The sequence below is a fragment of the Fukomys damarensis genome, unplaced genomic scaffold (genome assembly GCF_012274545.1).
Source record: "Fukomys damarensis isolate Sample0158 unplaced genomic scaffold, DMR_v1.0_HiC HiC_scaffold_18, whole genome shotgun sequence".
NCBI lineage: Eukaryota > Metazoa > Chordata > Mammalia > Rodentia > Bathyergidae > Fukomys > Fukomys damarensis.
The window spans coordinates 43,419,559-43,437,239 of NW_022900930.1; the positions used below are offsets into that span (position 1 = coordinate 43,419,559).

The 17,681-nt window shown below is 51.5% G+C and overlaps 2 protein-coding genes across 7 annotated transcripts in view; both read left to right on the plus strand.

The window, feature by feature from the left end:
* CUNH8orf58 (chromosome unknown C8orf58 homolog) overlaps positions 1 to 2,802 on the plus strand; it is a 7,527-nt gene extending 4,725 nt beyond the window's left edge. The window contains 6 exon segments of the mRNA XM_019207334.2: positions 319 to 459; positions 587 to 701; positions 957 to 1,069; positions 1,262 to 1,278; positions 1,280 to 1,363; positions 1,859 to 2,802. Coding sequence (XP_019062879.2) covers positions 319 to 459; positions 587 to 701; positions 957 to 1,069; positions 1,262 to 1,278; positions 1,280 to 1,363; positions 1,859 to 1,970 — 582 coding nt within the window. The 3' untranslated portion in view covers positions 1,971 to 2,802.
* A 517-nt stretch (positions 2,803 to 3,319) lies between these two features.
* On the plus strand, positions 3,320 to 17,104 carry Ccar2 (cell cycle and apoptosis regulator 2). 6 transcript variants are annotated; one of them, XM_010624080.3, is made up of 21 exons: positions 3,320 to 3,560; positions 4,407 to 4,502; positions 4,753 to 4,844; positions 5,900 to 5,991; positions 6,192 to 6,306; positions 6,470 to 6,599; positions 6,776 to 6,872; positions 10,774 to 10,893; positions 12,442 to 12,664; positions 12,746 to 12,859; positions 13,130 to 13,293; positions 13,683 to 13,854; positions 13,933 to 14,166; positions 14,264 to 14,500; positions 15,089 to 15,233; positions 15,312 to 15,394; positions 15,697 to 15,843; positions 15,941 to 16,052; positions 16,133 to 16,330; positions 16,447 to 16,652; positions 16,870 to 17,104. In XM_010624080.3, exons 2-21 carry the CDS (start codon positions 4,445 to 4,447, stop codon positions 16,912 to 16,914), a joined length of 2,784 nt encoding a protein of 927 aa, XP_010622382.1. In that variant the 5' UTR covers positions 3,320 to 3,560; positions 4,407 to 4,444; the 3' UTR covers positions 16,915 to 17,104. The 6 variants fall into 6 exon arrangements, with proteins under 6 accessions (XP_010622382.1, XP_033621373.1, XP_010622407.1 ...); XM_033765482.1 differs by having other exon boundaries at positions 15,315 to 15,394; XM_010624105.3 differs by having other exon boundaries at positions 3,321 to 3,560; positions 16,142 to 16,330.
* The last annotated feature ends 577 nt before the right edge of the window (positions 17,105 to 17,681 follow it).

The window sequence follows — 17,681 nt, forward strand, 5'->3', positions numbered from 1 at the left end:
GGAAGGGGGCTTCAGGGGCCACAGAGGACTGGCAGGGACCCCCACCTGCTCTCCTCCCTGGAGCTCTCTTGGGGCGTGGCTTTCTTTGCCCCTAATAGATGGTTGTGTCACTGCTTTTGGCCTCATGCCACTCCCTGCTTCAGGGAGGTAGGCAGGTTTGGGTCCTGTGCCCAGTGGGGACGGGGCAGTCATCTGGTATGTGGTCCTCCTCACCTTGCCATTTCACCCCCATCTGCTGGCAGGGCACAGCCTGGCCAGCAGAGTGGGAGGCCAGTGGGATGTTCCTGGAAGTCACCCCTACTTAACCGTGTCCCCCAGGTAGCAGCCGTGGTGCCCAGAGCCTGGGCCTGCCTCCCTGGACAGGGGCTTCGCTACCTGGAGCACCTGTGCCTGGTGCTGGAGCAGATGGCAAGACTGCAGCAGCTGTACTTGGAGCTTCGGACCCAGAGCCCCCCAGCAGTGAGCGAGCTTCTGGGCAGGGCAGCCAGGCCAGCGGGGAGGGGGACAGAAGGGCAGGACTGCAGGAATCTCACTATTTCTGGAACAGCTGCGGCCTTCACATCAGGCCTCTATCCCATCTCTGCAGTTCCTGGATCTGGAAGAGGAGGAGCCGGTCCTAGACCCATTACCTTCCCTTCCACCTGCCCCAGGTAGTGGGGTGCAGGGGTCAGAGGAGCTGCTAAGCCTGACAGAGGAGACAGGTGAGGGGCAATCTTTCTTTTCGACAGGGTCTCACTATGTAGCTCAGGCTGGCCTGGAACTTGTGGCAGTCTTGCCTCCTGAGTGCCGTGATTACTAGTGTGTACCACCATGCCCAGCTGAGGTGCAACTTTGTCTTCCTGCGTCCCACCTGTCTCGGGTGCCTTCCCAGGCTTCCACCAGTAGAGGCCCTGAGCCAAAGCTTGGCAGGTGGCTCGTTGCTCCTGGTCCCAGGTAACCCCATTCTCTTTCTGAAGGGTTAGAGGCAGCTTCATGCTCAGAGGTCAGGGTGCTCAGTGTCAACCCGCCCAGGCTGCCAGAAGTCCCAGTGGAACTGGCTGATAGCTTTCCACCCTCCCAGGGACGCAAGGTAGAGATGGAAAGATGTAGGGCATGTGGTAGGCTGGGGGATTCTGGGGTGGTGTGGGAACCCTGAAGGATAGAAACACCGGGAAGGTGACAGGCTTCCTGTTAGGAGCAGGTGACAGCCGTGGCTGGAGCTTTGGAGTGGGGTATATGTGTAGAGAGAGGCTCTGGTAACTCCTTACCCTCTGCTTAGCAGGATCTCTCCCACTGGAACAGTCAAGGTCCTGCTCAATTGGACCCACTGGAGGAGTCCTGGACACCTTAAGTCCCTTGTCTCTCCTGATGGTTCTGGCCCCAGGTGAGGTCTTTGCTCAGCCCAGAATAGGGCAGAGGGAGGAGATAGGTGAGATAGAATGCAGAGATTGCCCTGCCAGTTGTTGTTTTTGTCCCCGCCAATATGAAAGATGTTGGAGGGGATGCTGGAAGAAAGAAAGTTGCTAAAATGCCCCATTTACAGATAAGGCAGCTGGGGCCTGGGTGGGATTGGAGACACTGGCCTTTCCAGCTGTTGAGTTAGTTGGTGACAGAGCCAGGGCCAGATTATGGGAAATCTCACCATAATCCCTTGTCCCATAACGCTGAAATTTAGACCACTTCCCTGGGGTTTCGGGGTGAGCAAGATAAAGGCCCAAAGAGTTTTGCTTTTGGTAAGGTCTATCATACTTGCGGGTGTTACTAATTCTCTGGGGGTAAGAAGCACTAGTTTAGAATCGCCAGGTTCCCTGTATCAGCGAAGCAATGCTCTGGTGCCCTTCTTTCCTGGAGGCCTGAAGCTTGCTTTTCTTTTCCACAGAATTGAGTCCAGGACCCTCTCTGAAAGCTCTCAGTGCCACCCCCACCGGAACACTTTTATGCCATCATTAGTAGTTAAGAAGCAACGAGCAAAAATACTTTCTATATGCTGAGGCCCTTTGATGCAGCTGGAGGTCCTGGCAGAGGGGCTTTGCCGTGGACCCTTCCTCACCCTTTCCCCTGTTGCTTCCTCTGCACTGCCAGGAAAAGCTACTGATGCTTGCCCTTCTCCAAAGCAAAGACTGAGTCTTTCTCCTCTGAGCACTGTGGCAGAGGAGCCCCAATTCCCAGAGAGGTTCCAAGGTATGGCAGCTCCAGAGCTCCTCCTCGCCAGAAGTCCTTGGGCCCACACAATGTAAACTAATTTATTATCAGAGTCCATGTGTTTGGCATGGTGATGGCCCAGCATGGAGCAGATGTGTGTTTATGTGTGGTGATACATCTGTGTGAGGCTGTCAAGATCAGTAACTGGCTGGATTCAACTATACCTGCTGGAATCATGAATCTAAAGGGTTGGTCTTTGAGATAACTATGCAAGGATGGAGTTGGCCTTCAATCCACACAGGAAAGTTACTGATCTGGATTCCTGCTTTCCTCCTGCCTGAATTGGCATCCTCAGGACAAAGAAGAGTGCTGTCTTGGCTGCCTCTGTATTAGAGTCTTGCACTTGGAGCTCCTGAAGACTGTATGAGGAACAGGGAGGATGGGGGACAATGTGGGGAGCAACAAAATAACCTTCAGGGTCAATTCTCAGCTGCTCTGCTGTGCAACAGCTTTTACACATCAGAGCTGACACTGGAGCTAATACTACGCAGCTAGTGGTTAGACCTTGACAGAGTCTGAACTTCTGAGCCATAGCTTCCCCATGGGCATAATGATGCCTGCCTTACCTACCTCACAAGCTTGTTACGAGGAAAAAATGAGATTAAACTGTCTCCAAATGTGCTGTGCATGTGAAGTGAATAGGAAATGGGGAGGGTATGGGTGCTGGAGGGGAGGCTGGATTGGAAGGGTGATAAAAAAGTCAGTTTCAAGGGGGACCAGGATTATTAATGGGGACTAAATTGGACCACTCTCTTGGCAAGATGTGGAGAAGATCATTTAATTGAAGCCTCTTAGGCTTCCATCTCGAGAAGGGCACAGCTTTCTGATGTACTTACGCTCCACAGTTGTTACAGGTTGTAGTCTGTGAAGGACAGGGATAGAGATGAGATCATTGCCTTGAGTGACACAGAAAAATGTTTTCTAGGTACAGCCACTGATCAGGCTTGCCTCTCCTCCAGTCAAGTGACTGGTTCTCTTGCTGCTGTAGTCTTGGGGACTGCCAAAGTTAGGCGGGTGTGTGGGTAGTACGCCCTCCTTGTGTGTGAGGTTCAGCTCCTGCTGTCTTTGGACCAGGAACCAATGCTCTGAAGCCCGTTTTTCTAATGGGACACTTAAGCAAGGACACCACTGAGGCGCGGCTGGCAAACGCGCATCCGATCGGGAAGGCGCACTTCCGTTCCACTGTTGCAGTGGGATGGCAGGCAGGGGTGGGGGAAGGGAGACGTCGGTGGAGACAAGGGAGGGACCATATCCGGGAGAGTGGCAGCTTCCGACCAGTGGTCGCGCTTCCGGAGAGACGCTTCCGGTGGCGGCGGCAGCGGCAGCTCTGGTGGTTCCGGGTGTCTTTGTCCCCCCAGTGTCGCGGCCCTGGCCCGCAGGTGGGTTGGGTGGCCCCCTGCAGCTCCTCTGCCCCTTCGCCTCTCTCCGGGCCGAGGGGCTGTGGGGGTTCGGGTGGCAAAGATGCTCGGGACGCAGAAGGGGCAGAGCCCCCTCCGACTGCGAGCCTCGTCTCCTTGGCAACGGCCTCGGCCCTGGGGGCGGGCGGGAGGAGGAGAAACCGCGCGCCTTCGTCCTCCCACGGTGGCCTCGCCGCAGCCCGGCCCAGGAGGACGTGCCGGGTGCTGCTAGGGCGGTTTGGTGGGCCGGGGAGCGGGAGCAGGAAGGAGGCCCTGGGTCGATCGGCGATGGGCCGCCCGGAGAGCCCCGTTCCCATCCGCCGTTGTGGGCGACGACGGGCCGGCCTTCCGGGAAAAGGGCCTGCACTGGCCTCCTCCATTTTTCTGGGCCCAGCGTGGAGCGTTTTGGAGGATGTTTTTGAATGAATGAATGGCACAGGAGCTCTTTTCAGCCCCACTCTCTAACCTCTGTGGGTGGTGTGGCATAGTGAGAGGCGTGCTAAGTAGCCAGGAGACTTCGGTGTTTGTCTTAGTTTTGTCACTGCCCGGTTTTGCTGCCTGGGGCTGGTCTCCTGATCTCTCTGGGCTCTAGTTTGCTTCTCTGTAAAAACAGCACGTCAGTATCATCCGACACTAGGTTACTCTGAGAGTAAACTGGAACAATGTAATTTCTTACTTCATTTCCTGCCCCTCTCCAACCTCTCCCTCTGTTTTTCCATCCTCAGCATTCACATCCCCACCTTCCTTAAGATCAATAAGGCTCTCTTTACTGAAGATAAGTGGAAATCTTCCATATGAGGTGTTAATTTCTTTCCTTTCTGATTGAAGGTTTCCCCCCAAGATTCTGAAAGAGGACAGTATTCCCAATGTCCCAGTTTAAGCGCCAGCGGATCAACCCGCTTCCAGGGGGACGCAACTTCTCAGGTGATGACTTTCCCCTATGTGGCCTCGTAGTAGGATGTGTGTGCTCTGGAATGAAGTGCTGAAGTATGGCTTTTGGGGTTTCCCTGGTGCTGATTCTTTGGAAATGAGATCACTGCAGTGGTTGCCAGTGAGGCCCCGAGGAAGAGCTGGTTGGAGGCACTTTGCCCCCGGTGTACTGTGTCCTCTTAACTGCCTGTGGTGCTTAAAGTGGTAGACGCAGCTCCTGGAGATTGCTTCTCTGTCCCCATAGGCACAGCTTCAACATCTCTTCTGGGCCCTCCCCCTGGTTTGCTTACTCCTCCTGTGGCCACAGACCTGTCACAAAATGCCAGGCACCTTCAGGTAGGTTGAGTGTCCATTCTAGGGAGTTTCACCTTGGCCCTGCTCCGACACATTCCTGATCTATCTACCTACCTACCTTCCTTCCTTCCTTCCTTCCTTCCTTCCTTCCTTGTCCATTCTAGGGAGTTTCACCTTGGCCCTGCTCCGACACATTCCTGATCTATCTACCTACCTTCCTTCCTTCCTTCCTTCCTTCCTTCCTTCCTTCCTTCCTTTCCTTTCCTTTCCTTTCCTTTCCTTTCCTTTCCTTTCTTTTCCCAGTACCAGGGGTGAAACTCAGGACCTTGTGCTTGCAAGGCAGGCACAGAGCCACTGAACTAAATTCCCAGCCCGCTCTTTCATTTCTTACATTACAGCGATCAGTGTTTCTGACTCATCTTGATAGTTGGTCGGTGGGGGTGACCATTCCTCAGGTTGGGCAGTCTTAATTTCTGCCTCCAGAGAAATCTTTAGGATGCCTCTTGGAATTAAAGAATTGGAAATCCTAGAAAAAGCTTGAGCCAAGAACCAGCCTCCTTCCTACAGTTAGTGCCCCCGCCCCCAGTATTGGGGATTGAATCCAGGGCATTCACACTGGGCTACATCCCTAGCCTCTTTGAAATTTTGAGACAGTCTTGCTAAGGCACTCAGGTTAGGCTTGGACTTGCAATTCTTCTGTTTTAGTCTTCTAGAGTGCTGGGATTCTATGTGTGGAACACCACTCAGAGCTCTGTGTGAATTTTTTTTTTTTTTTTTTTTTTTGTGGTACCGGGGATCAAGGGCCCTTGTACTTGGCAAGGAAGGCAGCAAAACCACTGAGCTAATTCCCCAACCCCGCTCTGTGTGAATTTTGCTGCAGGGTTCTGAGGCAGCCTCTGCATAGAGATGAGACACTAGAGGCAGAGTGATTTTGTTCAGGTTGTTCCCTATTACTTTGTTTTTCATTGCCAGGGATCAAACCTAGGACTTTGCACTTGCAAGGCAGGTGTGGTGACACTGAGCTACATCCCCGACCCCTTCCCTATTACTTTTTTTTTCTCTTCCCTATTACTTTTAATCTGCCTTTTTTCTTGCAGGGTGGGGAGAAGCAGCGAGTCTTCACCGGCATTGTTACGAGCTTGCATGACTACTTCGGGGTGGTGGACGAGGAGGTCTTTTTTCAGCTAAGGTAGACTTGAGACTAGTCCCTTGCTGGAAATGCTGATTGAATTCAATTCTGTCACCATGCTAGTGGGGCCGCCTCTCTGGGGTCCTTGCCATTTTTATGCAGTGTGTGAGGAATCTTAATGGAAAGGGGCCCAGGGGGCAGTCAGGGTGGCTTGGCCAGTGTCCTTCTCCTGATGTGGTCTCCTGCTTGTGTGCTGGTAGTGTGGTGAAGGGCCGGCTGCCCCAGCTGGGTGAGAAGGTGCTGGTGAAGGCTGCCTACAACCCAGGCCAGGCTGTGCCCTGGAATGCTGTCAAGGTGCAAACGCTCTCCAACCAGGTACTCATCTCTCCTTACATGTGCACTAGAGGGAGGCAAGTCCCTGTGCCCTGATAGCTGGGCAAGAACCTTGTTTTTGTTAAAGGGGTGGGACTGCGTCTTTCCAAAGTATTAAATTCACTGACTTTGAGATCCCCTGAATTTCCTGGCAACTATTCCGCAGCCCCTACTGAAGTCCCCGGCACCTCCCCTTCTACATGTGGCAGCTCTGGGCCAGAAGCAAGGGATCCTGGGAGCTCAGCCCCAGTTAATCTTCCAGCCTCACCGGATACCCCCGCTTTTTCCTCAGAAGCGTGAGTACCAGTGGTGTGGACCGATGTTGGTTGTGGCTGTGGGGAGTGCTTGGATGGGTGACTTGTAACTTTCAGGCTGCTGCTCACAGAATAGACGTGGGTATTCCTGCACACGGGAAGGAAGGGAGGGGGAAGCTGGTCGGGTTTTTGAGTCACGGCCATTTTCTTCTCTGTAGCTCTGAGTCTTTTCCAAACATCTCACACACTTCACCTGAGTCACCTGAATAGATTTCCTGCTCGGGGCCCTCATGGACGGCTGGATCAGGGCCGAAGGTAAGAGGATGATCTGGCAGGACAGATGTTTTGTTGCATTTCCTTTTGGTGTAGTGTCTCTCTCTCTTTTTTTTTTTTTTTTTTTTTTGGCTACCTGTTGATAACCAACATTCTCTTCCTGCAGCTAGATCCTGATCCCTTTCTTGTAAAATAGGCAGACACATGGACATGTATATGCAAATATTAGAACTTTAGGGCCAGGGATTTAGCTCAGTGGTTCCACTGCCTACTTCATAAGCACAAGTTTGATCCCTGGTACCAAAAAATAAAAAATAAAGAAATAAAATTCCTGAAAACTATACCAAAACTATACCAAATCCCTACAGTGTATAAGGTTTTTTTTTTTTGGTACCAGGGATCAGACTCAGGACCTTGTGCTTGTGAATGTTATTGAGCTAAATCCTCGGCCACAGGATGTTGTATAGATACTTTACAGGAGATGGAGCTCAGGGCCTTGCAGTTTGCCAGGCAGACTTGTGGCCACTCTCTGGCCTGATACTTTATAAATACATAGTTTCTCTTTTACTTCCTAAGGTTGAAATGAAACTATTTCAAGAAAATAGTTACATGTCAAAAAAGTAACATTACAGTGTATGCTTTAATTCCTAAAGTGCTTTTTATATGTCATTTACATAAGTGAGGTTGAAATATGTTGCTGCTTTCCCAGTGAACACCAGGCAGCCTTCTTTCTTGGCCAGATGTAGAGCGAGCATGGTTGACTGCAGCCTGGGGCTGTCCTAGTGATGCTTTGTCATCTGTGAGCTCCTGACGACCAGGAGCATGCTGCCTGTCTTTCTAGTTCCCGTGTCCCTTATCCTGCCTTACTTTCCCAGAAGTATCGCTTATTATTATTTTATATGCCACAAGGGCTCTGCCACTGAGCTACATCCCCAGCCCTTATTTTTTATTTTGCAACAGGGTCTTGCTAAGTTGTCCAGGCAGGCCTCAAACTTGCAATCCTCTGGCTTCAGGCTCCTAAGTAGCTGGGATCTCAGGTGTGTGCCTCTGTGCCCAGCTTGCTGAACTTTTTAAAATGAAAATTTTCAATATATGTGCAACAAATGGAAAGATATGGTAACGTAACCCTCTTATATCTCTTTATCCAACTTCAGCAAATGTCATCATCTGCCCTTCTTTTTCGCCTCTTCCTCCATCTACTCACTGCCCCCTACTTGATTTATTTTTTAAGGTGAAATTTGTGTAGTGAAAAGTACCAACCTTAATTGGCCAGTTTTGGTAAATGGAAAAATCTCATGTAGTCTTCCCTCTAGAAAGAGCACTAGAAAGTTCCCTCATATAGTTCTCTTGTGCAGTGTGAAGTGTACAGGAGGGGAGCACATCTTGCAGATGCCAGGAGATGATTATGTGGCAAGAGGAGACATTGAAGCCCAGTGTTAACACTTCAGGGAGCGTGTGTAGCTCAGAGATGAAGTTGAGGCAAAGTGATGTAGCCAGTCCCTGTGTGGAGGTGAGCGCCAGCTGCCTCGGCTAGGTCATGGTGGATTTGAGTGAAAGGCTGCTCTACCTGGGATTGCGCTCCATGCTGTCTTCACCATGGACACTCTCCAGTCACTGGGATACACCCACACCTCCGGTCCTGTGCATCTTTCGGTTTCCTCTCCAGGGACCTTCCACCTGCCTGTGAGCCCATTAAAAAGCCTTTGAGAGTCACAGCAGGGGTTAGTGTGGCCAGAGTGGAAATCAGTGAGTGCTGGGGACTTGGTATATTTGGTTCCCATTCCGGCTTTCTGTAGCAGCTGCACTGGATCTTGCTGAATGTGCCAACTCCTGTGCAACATTACCAGCTTTGGTCAGGGTGCTTCCGTGGCAAAGTTGCTAAAGCAGGGAGGGAGATAGGGTCACCAGTCAGGGGCAGGAGTGTGGGTACATAGAGGGCTGGTAGGAATTTGTCACTAAGGGAATGACGTAGGCTTGTAAAGGACTTTCTTGAGGAACACAGATGTTGAGTCCATCTTTGGACAAGGAACTACATCCCCATTGGCTGTGCAAGCCAAGCAGCCAAGGGCTTTAACCTGGCAGGCCTCTTTGGTGGCTGCTGAAATGCCTTCCATTTGGGACCTGCTCCCAATCATCCACAGTGGTCAGAAGGCCGGCTCCTGAGTCCACAGGACCAGTGGAGCGCACAGTTTAGCTAGAAGTACACACACAGCGATTAACTGAGGAGCTCACCAAGTTGCAGGTAAGCTGAGGAGGGCTGTCAGAGCAGGTTGGAAAGCTTTGCTCTGCCATTAGAACCCTAGAAGCATGTGTCCCTAAGGGTGAGAGATGGGCGCTTTGGGAGATGGAGATGCTCATGAACAGGACAGAACAAAACCCTTATGTTCTGTGTGACCAGCTTAGTTACTGGGATGTGGCCCAGGGAATCAGCTCAGTTACCTGGGCTCAGAGAGTTGCCAAGTGGTTTTCTGTCTCTGATGTGACGGGTTTATCCCTTACCAGTGTAGCATTTTTTTATTTTTTTGTGATGCTGGGGATCAAATGTAGGGCTTAGTACATGCTAGGCAAGCGTTCTGCCACTGAACTACACACCCAGCCCCAATCTGGCATTTTATAATGAATAAAGATTTTCCTCTCCTGCTTTTATTGTATCCCCCTAAGTGATTATGGAAATGTATAAAGTCACCATAATAAGAGCTACTATAGTAAGTGGTTACAAAACTGTATATGGAGGTATTAAAGAACTTTAGATTGAAAACAATTTAGAAAGGAAAATCACTACCATTTTTTCTCCTGTAATCTTTTCTAGTTTTTATCTGAACATGTACATACTTTTTACAATTTTAATCTGAGAGTGCAGATTATGTATTCTTAAGCACTTTTTCCATATTGCAGCATAATCATGATTATGGTTGTGGGGTTATTGTTGCTATAAAAATTTAGGTGTTGCTAGATATGTGTGTGGTTTTCCTACTCTCAGTTTGTTATTTGCTCTTTTCTCACTGTGTGTAAACTTTCTTTTTGTTTTTGGTACCAGGGATCAAACTTGGGCCCTTGCGCTTGAGAGGCAGGTGCCGAAACCACTGAGCTAAATCCCTGGCCTTTCTTCTTTTTGAATTAACTTCCTTGAGACAGATACTCAAGAGTGAAATTATTGGAGCAAAGGGTTTTGGTATTTTTATGATTAATGTGTACCAATTTGGTTTATTAGGATGAACTGTCTGTTTTAATGACATTTATTTTATGGAACCCATAACAAGTTGCCAGCTATACGTCTCTTGTTAAAAAATTCAGTTCTTAAGGGCCAGGGATGTAGTTCAGTGGCGCTGTGCCTGCCTGGCAAGATTCAGTCCCCCTTTCTTACTTCAAAAAATTGTATGTTAACTATAATTTGTAAAGTTCAAAAAATATGATGGAAAATTATTCACAAGGTTATCAGTCAGAGGCACCCACCATTAGTATTTTCTCCAGTGTTTGGGGTCACAGTTGAAATGTGCTGCACATACACCATACTTTTTTGCTTAACATACTACAGGTGTTCCTGTGACAGTGAGAGGGTTTAAATAGCCATTTAAAACGGTCCACTGGGATATTGTAACATTGTCATGTGGCTGTTAGCATGGCTTCTCCTCCCTTTCCCTTTCCTTTCCTCCCTCCTCCCCTCTCTTTCACCCCTCCTCCTCCTCCTCCATTCCCCCACCTTTCTTCAGGGTCTCGCTATATAGTTCAGGCTGCTGTGTAGCCCAGGCTGGCCTCGAACTTGAGGCAACCCTTCTGCCTCAGCCTCCTAAGTGCTGGGATTACAGGTGTGTACTACCAAGCCTGGTTACTGGTTTCTTTCATGTTGGGATTCAGATTGTTTCCAGCTTTCTTTTAGCCCCATTTTATTGAATGCATGTGTAGCAGTATGGTTTCTTTCTTCCGGTGATGGCTCAACGTCCAGTGACGACTATGACTCCAAGAAACGCAAGCAGCGGGCTGGTGGCGAGCCTTGGGGTGCTAAGAAGCCAAGGCATGACCTGCCTCCCTACCGGGTCCACCTCACACCCTACACCGTGGACAGGTGCGTGCCAAGGTCGAGGGTGGGCACTTGACACAGAATGGAGGCTGACGGAGTGAGGGTCCATGCAGATGTGTGTATGTGTTCTGAGTTTTTTTTTTTTTTAAAGCCAACCAATGGAAACCTATTGTACATCCTGATTCTTTATCTTAGAATTTATTCTTTTTGGGGGGCATCCCAAGATCAAACTTGGGACCTTGTGGTTGTGAGTCAGGCAGTGGAACCACTGAGCTTAATCCCTGGCCCAGAACTTATTCTTTATTAACATTGATTAGTCTCATTCTTTTAGCAGTTGCACCTATTCCATTGAATGAATGAAGGAACTGTGTGTTTAACCAGTTGTCCACTTGCAATCAATTTATCCTAAATATTGTTGTAGTAAACATCTTTCCCCATACATCTAAGAGAACACAGATGCATAAATGTCTTAGTAAGATCATTTCCTTGGAATAGAGTCACTGGCTCAAAGCGTTTCATTTTAAACTTTGGTATCTTTTGCTAGGTGTCTGGAAGATGCTGTCTCCATTCACACTCTGGGCAGTAGGGCCTGAAATGCTTGTTTCCCCAGACCTTTGCTGACAGTCTTATCCAGCTTTTTAGTCTTGCAGTCTAACTGGTGAAAAATGATATTCCGATTTGCATCTTTATTTTAAAAAATTTTTGTTTTGTTTTGTTTTTTGGGGAGATGGTCTCACTGTGTAGTTCAGGCTGGCCTTGAACTCATCACTGTAGCCCAGGCTGACCTTGAACTCTCAACCATCCTTCTGCCTCAGCTTCCTGAGTGCTGGGATTACAGGCATGCACCACCATGTCTGGTCTTTGTATTGTTTTTTGACAGGGTAGTATTATGTAGTTCAGGCTAGACTTGAAGTCATTATGGAGCCCAGGCTGGTCTTGAACTCATGGTGATCCTCCTGCCTCAACTTCTTGAGAGCTGGGACTACAGGCCTGGGCACCCATGCCTGGCTGCATCTTTAGTGATGACTTAGACTGAGTGTATTTTCATAAGCTTTTTAAGTCTGTCTTTATTACATACCTGTTTTTGTCAGTATTCCCAGTTTTCTCTTAGTGCTTGTACTTTTTCTTACTGCTTTGTGAGTTCTTTTGCAGTAAGACATGACCATTTCTTGGTCATGTAATGCAGGTGTTTCTTTCCTTTCTCAGTTTGACTTAAGTTTGTAAATCAGCTGTGCCAAATCCATCTTTATCTGTTGCAAGGCATCTTATTTTGAGAAACCTTATATCCCAAACTGAAAAATAAACTGCTCATTCTTGTAGTATTTTCCACTATTTCTTGCAGTAGTACTGGGGCCCGGGCCCTTGTGTGTGCTAGGCAAGTGCTCTACCACTGAGCTCCATCCCTACCCCTTTGTAACATTTTATTTTGTGGCAAGGTTTTGCTAAGTTGCCTAGGTCGTCCTCGAAGTGGCAATCACTTGCCTAGGCCTTCCAAGTAGCCAGGATTATGACAGGCACGTGTTGTTACACTCGCCTGTGGTTTTAGTTCTTAATGTTTTATTCAGTCTGGGTCCCTCTGCTATCTTCCTCCAGCCCCACCTGTGACTTCCTAGAACTGCAGCGCCGTTACCGCAGCCTGCTGGTCCCCGCAGACTTTCTGTCTGTGCATCTGAGCTGGCTGTCAGCCTTCCCCCTGAGCCAGCCCTTCTCCCTCCACCACCCCAGCCGGATCCAGGTCTCTTCTGAGAAGGAAGTGGCTCCAGACACCAGTGCTGAGCCCAGCCCTGCGGACAGTGACCCAACATACAGTTCCAAGGTTGGTGCATGGAGCTCCTGTTGCTTCTTTGCTGAGCTGGGGGTGGGTGGTGGCTCAGAACATCTTGCTGTCTCCATGCAGGTCCTGCTGCTCTCCTCCCCTGGCCTGGAGGAACTGTATCGCTGCTGCATGCTCTTTGTTGATGACATGGCTGAGCCCAGGGAGACACCAGAGCATCCTCTGAAGCAGCTGAAGGTGAGTAGAATGCAGGAGGCTGGGTGTCTGGTGCCTGTCATGTCTTCTGTAGTCCGGCTCCTACTCACAAGTGTATGGAACACCTGCATTTCCCTCAGAGCTGGCTCCTCCTCATAGGAGTTAGGGGGCTGGTTCGTGTTGATAAGTAGGGGGCATTTGGTGGTGGTCTTTACTGCTTCCTGCTACCTTAGGTCTTGATGGGTTGTAGCCCCATCTCACTATAGGGACCTCAGGCAACTCGGGTTTCTTTCATCCTCAATCTCTTTGCAGTTTTTGCTGGGCCGGAAAGAAGATGAGGCAGTGCTGGTTGGGGGGGAGTGGTCTTCTTCCCTGGATGGTCTCGACCCCCAGGCCGACCCACAGGTGCTGGTGCGCACGGCCATCCGCTGTGCCCAAGCCCAGACCGGCATTGACTTGAGCACCTGCACCAAGTGGTGAGTGGCTTCCTGTGTGTGGCCAGCTCACTACGGCCACGTCTGTTCAGGCCTGGCTGCTGCCCTCTGGCCTGCCAGCTCTCCTGTGCCCACTCAGCTTGTGCCTGCTCCAGGCCCCAGCTGTTCAGATTGCTGGGTCCTGAGCCTGGTTAGGCTTGGGGTGTGGAGTGAGGTTGCCTTAGCCCTGTGTAAGTGAGCTGTCGGCTTCTGTGCCTCCTGTTGCCTGCCATTTTCTAGAGGATTTTCTGTACCTCTGCACCTTTCACACTTGGCGTGCAGTTATGTGCTCATTCAGTGCCGACTGGAAATGGACGTGCTTATCTCCAAGTGTGCTGTCTGCACGCAGGAGTCACAGCTGACAGCTTCCTTTTGCTCTTTGCTGTGAACAGGTGGCGCTTTGCTGAGTTTCAGTACCTGCAGCCGGGCCCACCCCGGCGGCTGCACACGGTGGTGGTACACCTTCCAGACATTTGGACCATCATGCCCACCTTGGAGGAGTGGGATGCTCTGTGCCAGCAGAAGGCTGCAGAGGCGGCTCCCCCACCCCAGGAGGCACCAGGGGTAAGCTGAGCCTTAGGAGGACACAGGGAAAGTGGGTACCCTGACCAGCACTGGAGGTTTACGTCTCGATTGTCACAGGAAGCAGAACCTACTGAACAGGCCCCTGATGCACCGTCGGAGCAAGCAGCAGATGCTTCTAAACAGAATGCCGAGACGCCTGAGGCCACCACACAGCAGGAAATGGACACTGAGCTACCAGAGGCCCCTCCACCCCCTCTAGAGCCTGCTGTCATGGCACGTCCTGGCTGTGTCAACCTGTCCCTCCATGCTATTGTGGAAGATCGGAGGCCAAAAGAAAGGATCTCTTTTGAGGCAGGTGGAGGAGGAAGTGGGGCTGTGGATAGGAAGTGGAATGCAGCCTACTTCCTTTTCTCTGACGCTCATAGGCCCTTGCTGCCTCTTCCAACAGGTGATGGTGTTGGCTGAGCTGTTTCTGGAGATGCTCCAGAGGGATTTTGGCTATAGGATTTATAAGATGCTGCTGAGCCTTCCCGAAAAGGTCTTGTCGCCCCCTGAACCTGAGAAGGAGGAGGTGGCTAAGGAGGAAGCTGCTAAAGAGGAGGAAGCCATCAAAGAAGAGGTGGCCAAGGAGTCCAAGGATGAGGTACAGAATGAGGGCACAGCTGCTGAGTCAGACGCCCCGCTGGTGAGTACCTGGCAGCCTGGGCTGGCCTGAGGACTGCGTAATAGTGCCTAACACCCTCGGAGTCCCTGCTGGTGCCAGGCGCTGTCTGTCCCACACACATTCCACATCCTGTCTTCCGCTCCCTCTCACTCATACTGCCTGCTTCTCCCAGGCCTGGGGTGGACTGAAGCCTGGGAGGTGAATCTCCTGCTTGTGGCCACATATCTTGGAAATGGCACACCTGGGGCAAGGGAGGTGGTACACGGATGGCGTGGCCTCCAAGCCAACCCTGTTAGTAAGAGTGGTGGGGAGAGGGGAAGTGTTTGGACTGCCTGGCAGTTCACTGTTTAGCCATTTCTAAAAGCATGAATCTACTCCTCGCCCAGACAGTTTCAAGGAGACAGTTTCTTCTGGGCCTGAGATTGCCTCCCAAGGACTGGCCAGATAATCTCTGTGTCCTTGGTGTGCGCTAACTCTCACGTGCTTAAATAAACCCACCAAACCCTGCCCCAGTGCCTGGCACACAGCTGGAACTCAAGTGTTAGCCATTATTGTTCGTATGCTGGGAACTGCATTCCTTGCCTTCATCACCTTGGTCTGCTTCCTCAGAAAGAGGATGGGCTTTTGCCCAAACCTCCCTCTTCTGGTGGGGAGGAAGAGGAGAAGCCCCGGGGCGAGGTGTCAGAGGAGCTGTGTGAGATGGCCCTGGACCCGGAGCTGCTGCTTCTGAGGGACGATGGGGAGGAGGAGTTTGGTACGTCCGGGGTGGGGGCTGCAGAGCAAACATGGGCCCTGTGGGCCCTGCTGCCCATTTAGCTCAGACTTTCTATAGCAGGAGCAAAGCTGGAGGACTCGGAGGTCCGGTCTGTTGCCTCAAACCAGTCGGAGATGGAATTCTCCTCCCTCCAGGACATGGTGAGATGTCTCCGCTTGCCCTGCGGTGGTAGGCTTGGCAAGGCCTCTGACTCCCGCCTGGTGGCAGGATGCCTACCAGAGACTTCTTCCATCGATGGGCAAGAGACAGAGGCGGTTCTTGGCTTACAGAAAACATTTCATTCTCTAGGGGGTGGATCAAGCAATGGGTCAGGCAGGCTCCCAGAGGCCTGTAGTCCAAGGTCTGGATGCAGCTGCTTGAGCTACTTGCTCTAAAGGGGCCATGTCCTGTACCATGTAGCCACTGAGTGCCATCTGTAAAGCTGTTCACGTTTCCTTCACAGCCCAAGGAGCTGGATCCCTCTGCTGTGCTCCCCTTGGACTGTCTTCTGGCTTTTGTGTTCTTCGATGCCAACTGGTGTGGCTACTTGCACCGGCGGGACTTGGAGCGGGTCCTCCTCACACTGGGCATTCGGCTCAGTGCAGAGCAGGTAGCTCCCCTCTTGTCTGTCTTCCTTCTGAGAGGCCTGCTCCTCCCCAGCCAGGCTTTGCCCCTCCTGACCAGCAGGTGGCGGCTGTTTTCTGTAGGCCAAGCAGCTGGTCAGCAGGGTGGTGACGCAGAATATTTGCCAGTATCGGAGCTTGCAATACAGCCGCCCAGAGACGGTGGACGGTGGGCTTCCGGAGGAGGTGCTCTTTGGTATGTCTGTGCTCCAGGGCCTGTCAGGATGCGGCGGGGCAGGCTGCTTTCTCCTAGATACTCCTCCTGACTTTCCACAGTGCTTCTAGGAAATCTGGACCTGCTGCCTCCTTCTGGGAAGAGTGCAAAGCCAGGAGCTGCTCCCACGGAGCACAAGGGCCTGGTGCCCCACAATGGCAGCCTGATCAATGTGGGGAGCCTGCTGCAGCGTGCGGAGCAGCAGGACAGTGGGCGGCTCTACCTGGAAAACAAGATTCACACACTGGAACTGAAGCTAGGTGAGTGGCCCCAGGCTGCGGCGTGCATCACCATGGAACAGAGTGCAGCGCAGATCTGCCCGGGCCTTGTCTGGGACCGTCCTTGACTGAGCTTTCTGATGTGTGTCTCCCCCCAGAGGAGAGCCATAACCGTTTCTCAGCCACCGAAGTGACCAACAAGACCCTGGCCGCAGAGATGCAGGAGCTGCGGGTGCGGCTGACAGAGGCTGAGGATGCAGCTCGGGTGGCCGAGCGGCACAAGGGCCAGCTGCAGCGTCTGCTGCAGGAGTTCCGCAGGCGCCTGGGCCCACTGCAGCTCGAGGTGCAGCGCATGGTGGAGAAGGTGAGGGGCGATGGGACAAGGGGAACACAGCCCCTCTTGGGGAGCCCTCATTGCCACTGCAGAGTGGCGTTGAGGTGACAGCCAGTGAGCCCCTTTCCTCCCCTGCCTGGTTCTTTGTCCTCAGCCACTGGTTTTTAGGGAAGCTGGCAGTTTCCCTAAAAGGCTCCTGCGTCCTCTGATGGCCTCCCCTGTAACCCAGTCCTGTCTACTCACACAGGCGGATAGCTGGGTAGACAAGGAGGAGCCAGCGCCTAGCAACTGAGGGGCCTCGCTGGACACCGTGCTGAGGTCAGCGATGGAGCCCGGAGATATCAGAGCCCTTTTGGTACCAGAAAGCAGCTGGAGCAGGGCCTGGGAGCCACAGGCAGGGGTGGCTGAGCCCTGTGCACAGCCTCTGCAGGGGACGCCGAGCCATCAGGGAGGGGTCTGTGCTATGTGAATGGATGTGTGAAGAACCCCAGTTCCAGCTACAACTAAATACAACATCTTTGCACCCCTAGAATGTCATTTTGCCCTCAACCTTGGAATTTCTCCCGGGGCCCTTGTAGTCTTGTGCTGTCTCCTGTCCTCTTCCAGTTTAGAGTATGACGGGAGGAAAAGGCTTTTCAAGCCCATGTCGAGGTCTGATGCCAATAAACTGAAGGGACAGACATGGAGTCTGGTGGGGGCCAAGACACCCCTTTTCTCTGGACGGCACAGACCCTGTAGGTCCAGGTGCAGCTCCTGGGGGCTCTGTGGCCGTTGTGGGAAAGGAGCCCGTGCTAGAAGGAGGTCCTTGTGCTGGGCTGTGGTTGTCAGGAGAACACTGTGTCCCAGCCACCCTAGACTCACCAGAAGGAACCAGCACCCTCCCCGGCCCTGTGTTCAGAATGTGGTATTGGCTCTGGCCCAGCCTTTTCCCTGTTACCCATAATTCTAGCCTCTTTCAATAATCCATGGTTTCAGTTTGACTTTGTATATAAAGTTGGTTTTTTTTTTTTTTTTTTTTTTTGGCTTTTTGTTTTTTAAATAAACCAAAGTCAAAAACAA

Excerpts from the sequence above, each read along its gene's own strand:
- Ccar2 (XM_010624080.3), top strand. The coding sequence starts at position 4,445 with ATGTCCCAGTTTAAGCGCCAGCGGATCAACCCGCTTCCAGGGGGACGC. Across the intron at positions 4,503-4,752 it reads AGGGGGACGCAACTTCTCAG|GCACAGCTTCAACATCTCTT; the intron begins GTGATGACTTTC and ends CTGTCCCCATAG. Across the intron at positions 10,894-12,441 it reads ACACCCTACACCGTGGACAG|CCCCACCTGTGACTTCCTAG; the intron begins GTGCGTGCCAAG and ends ATCTTCCTCCAG.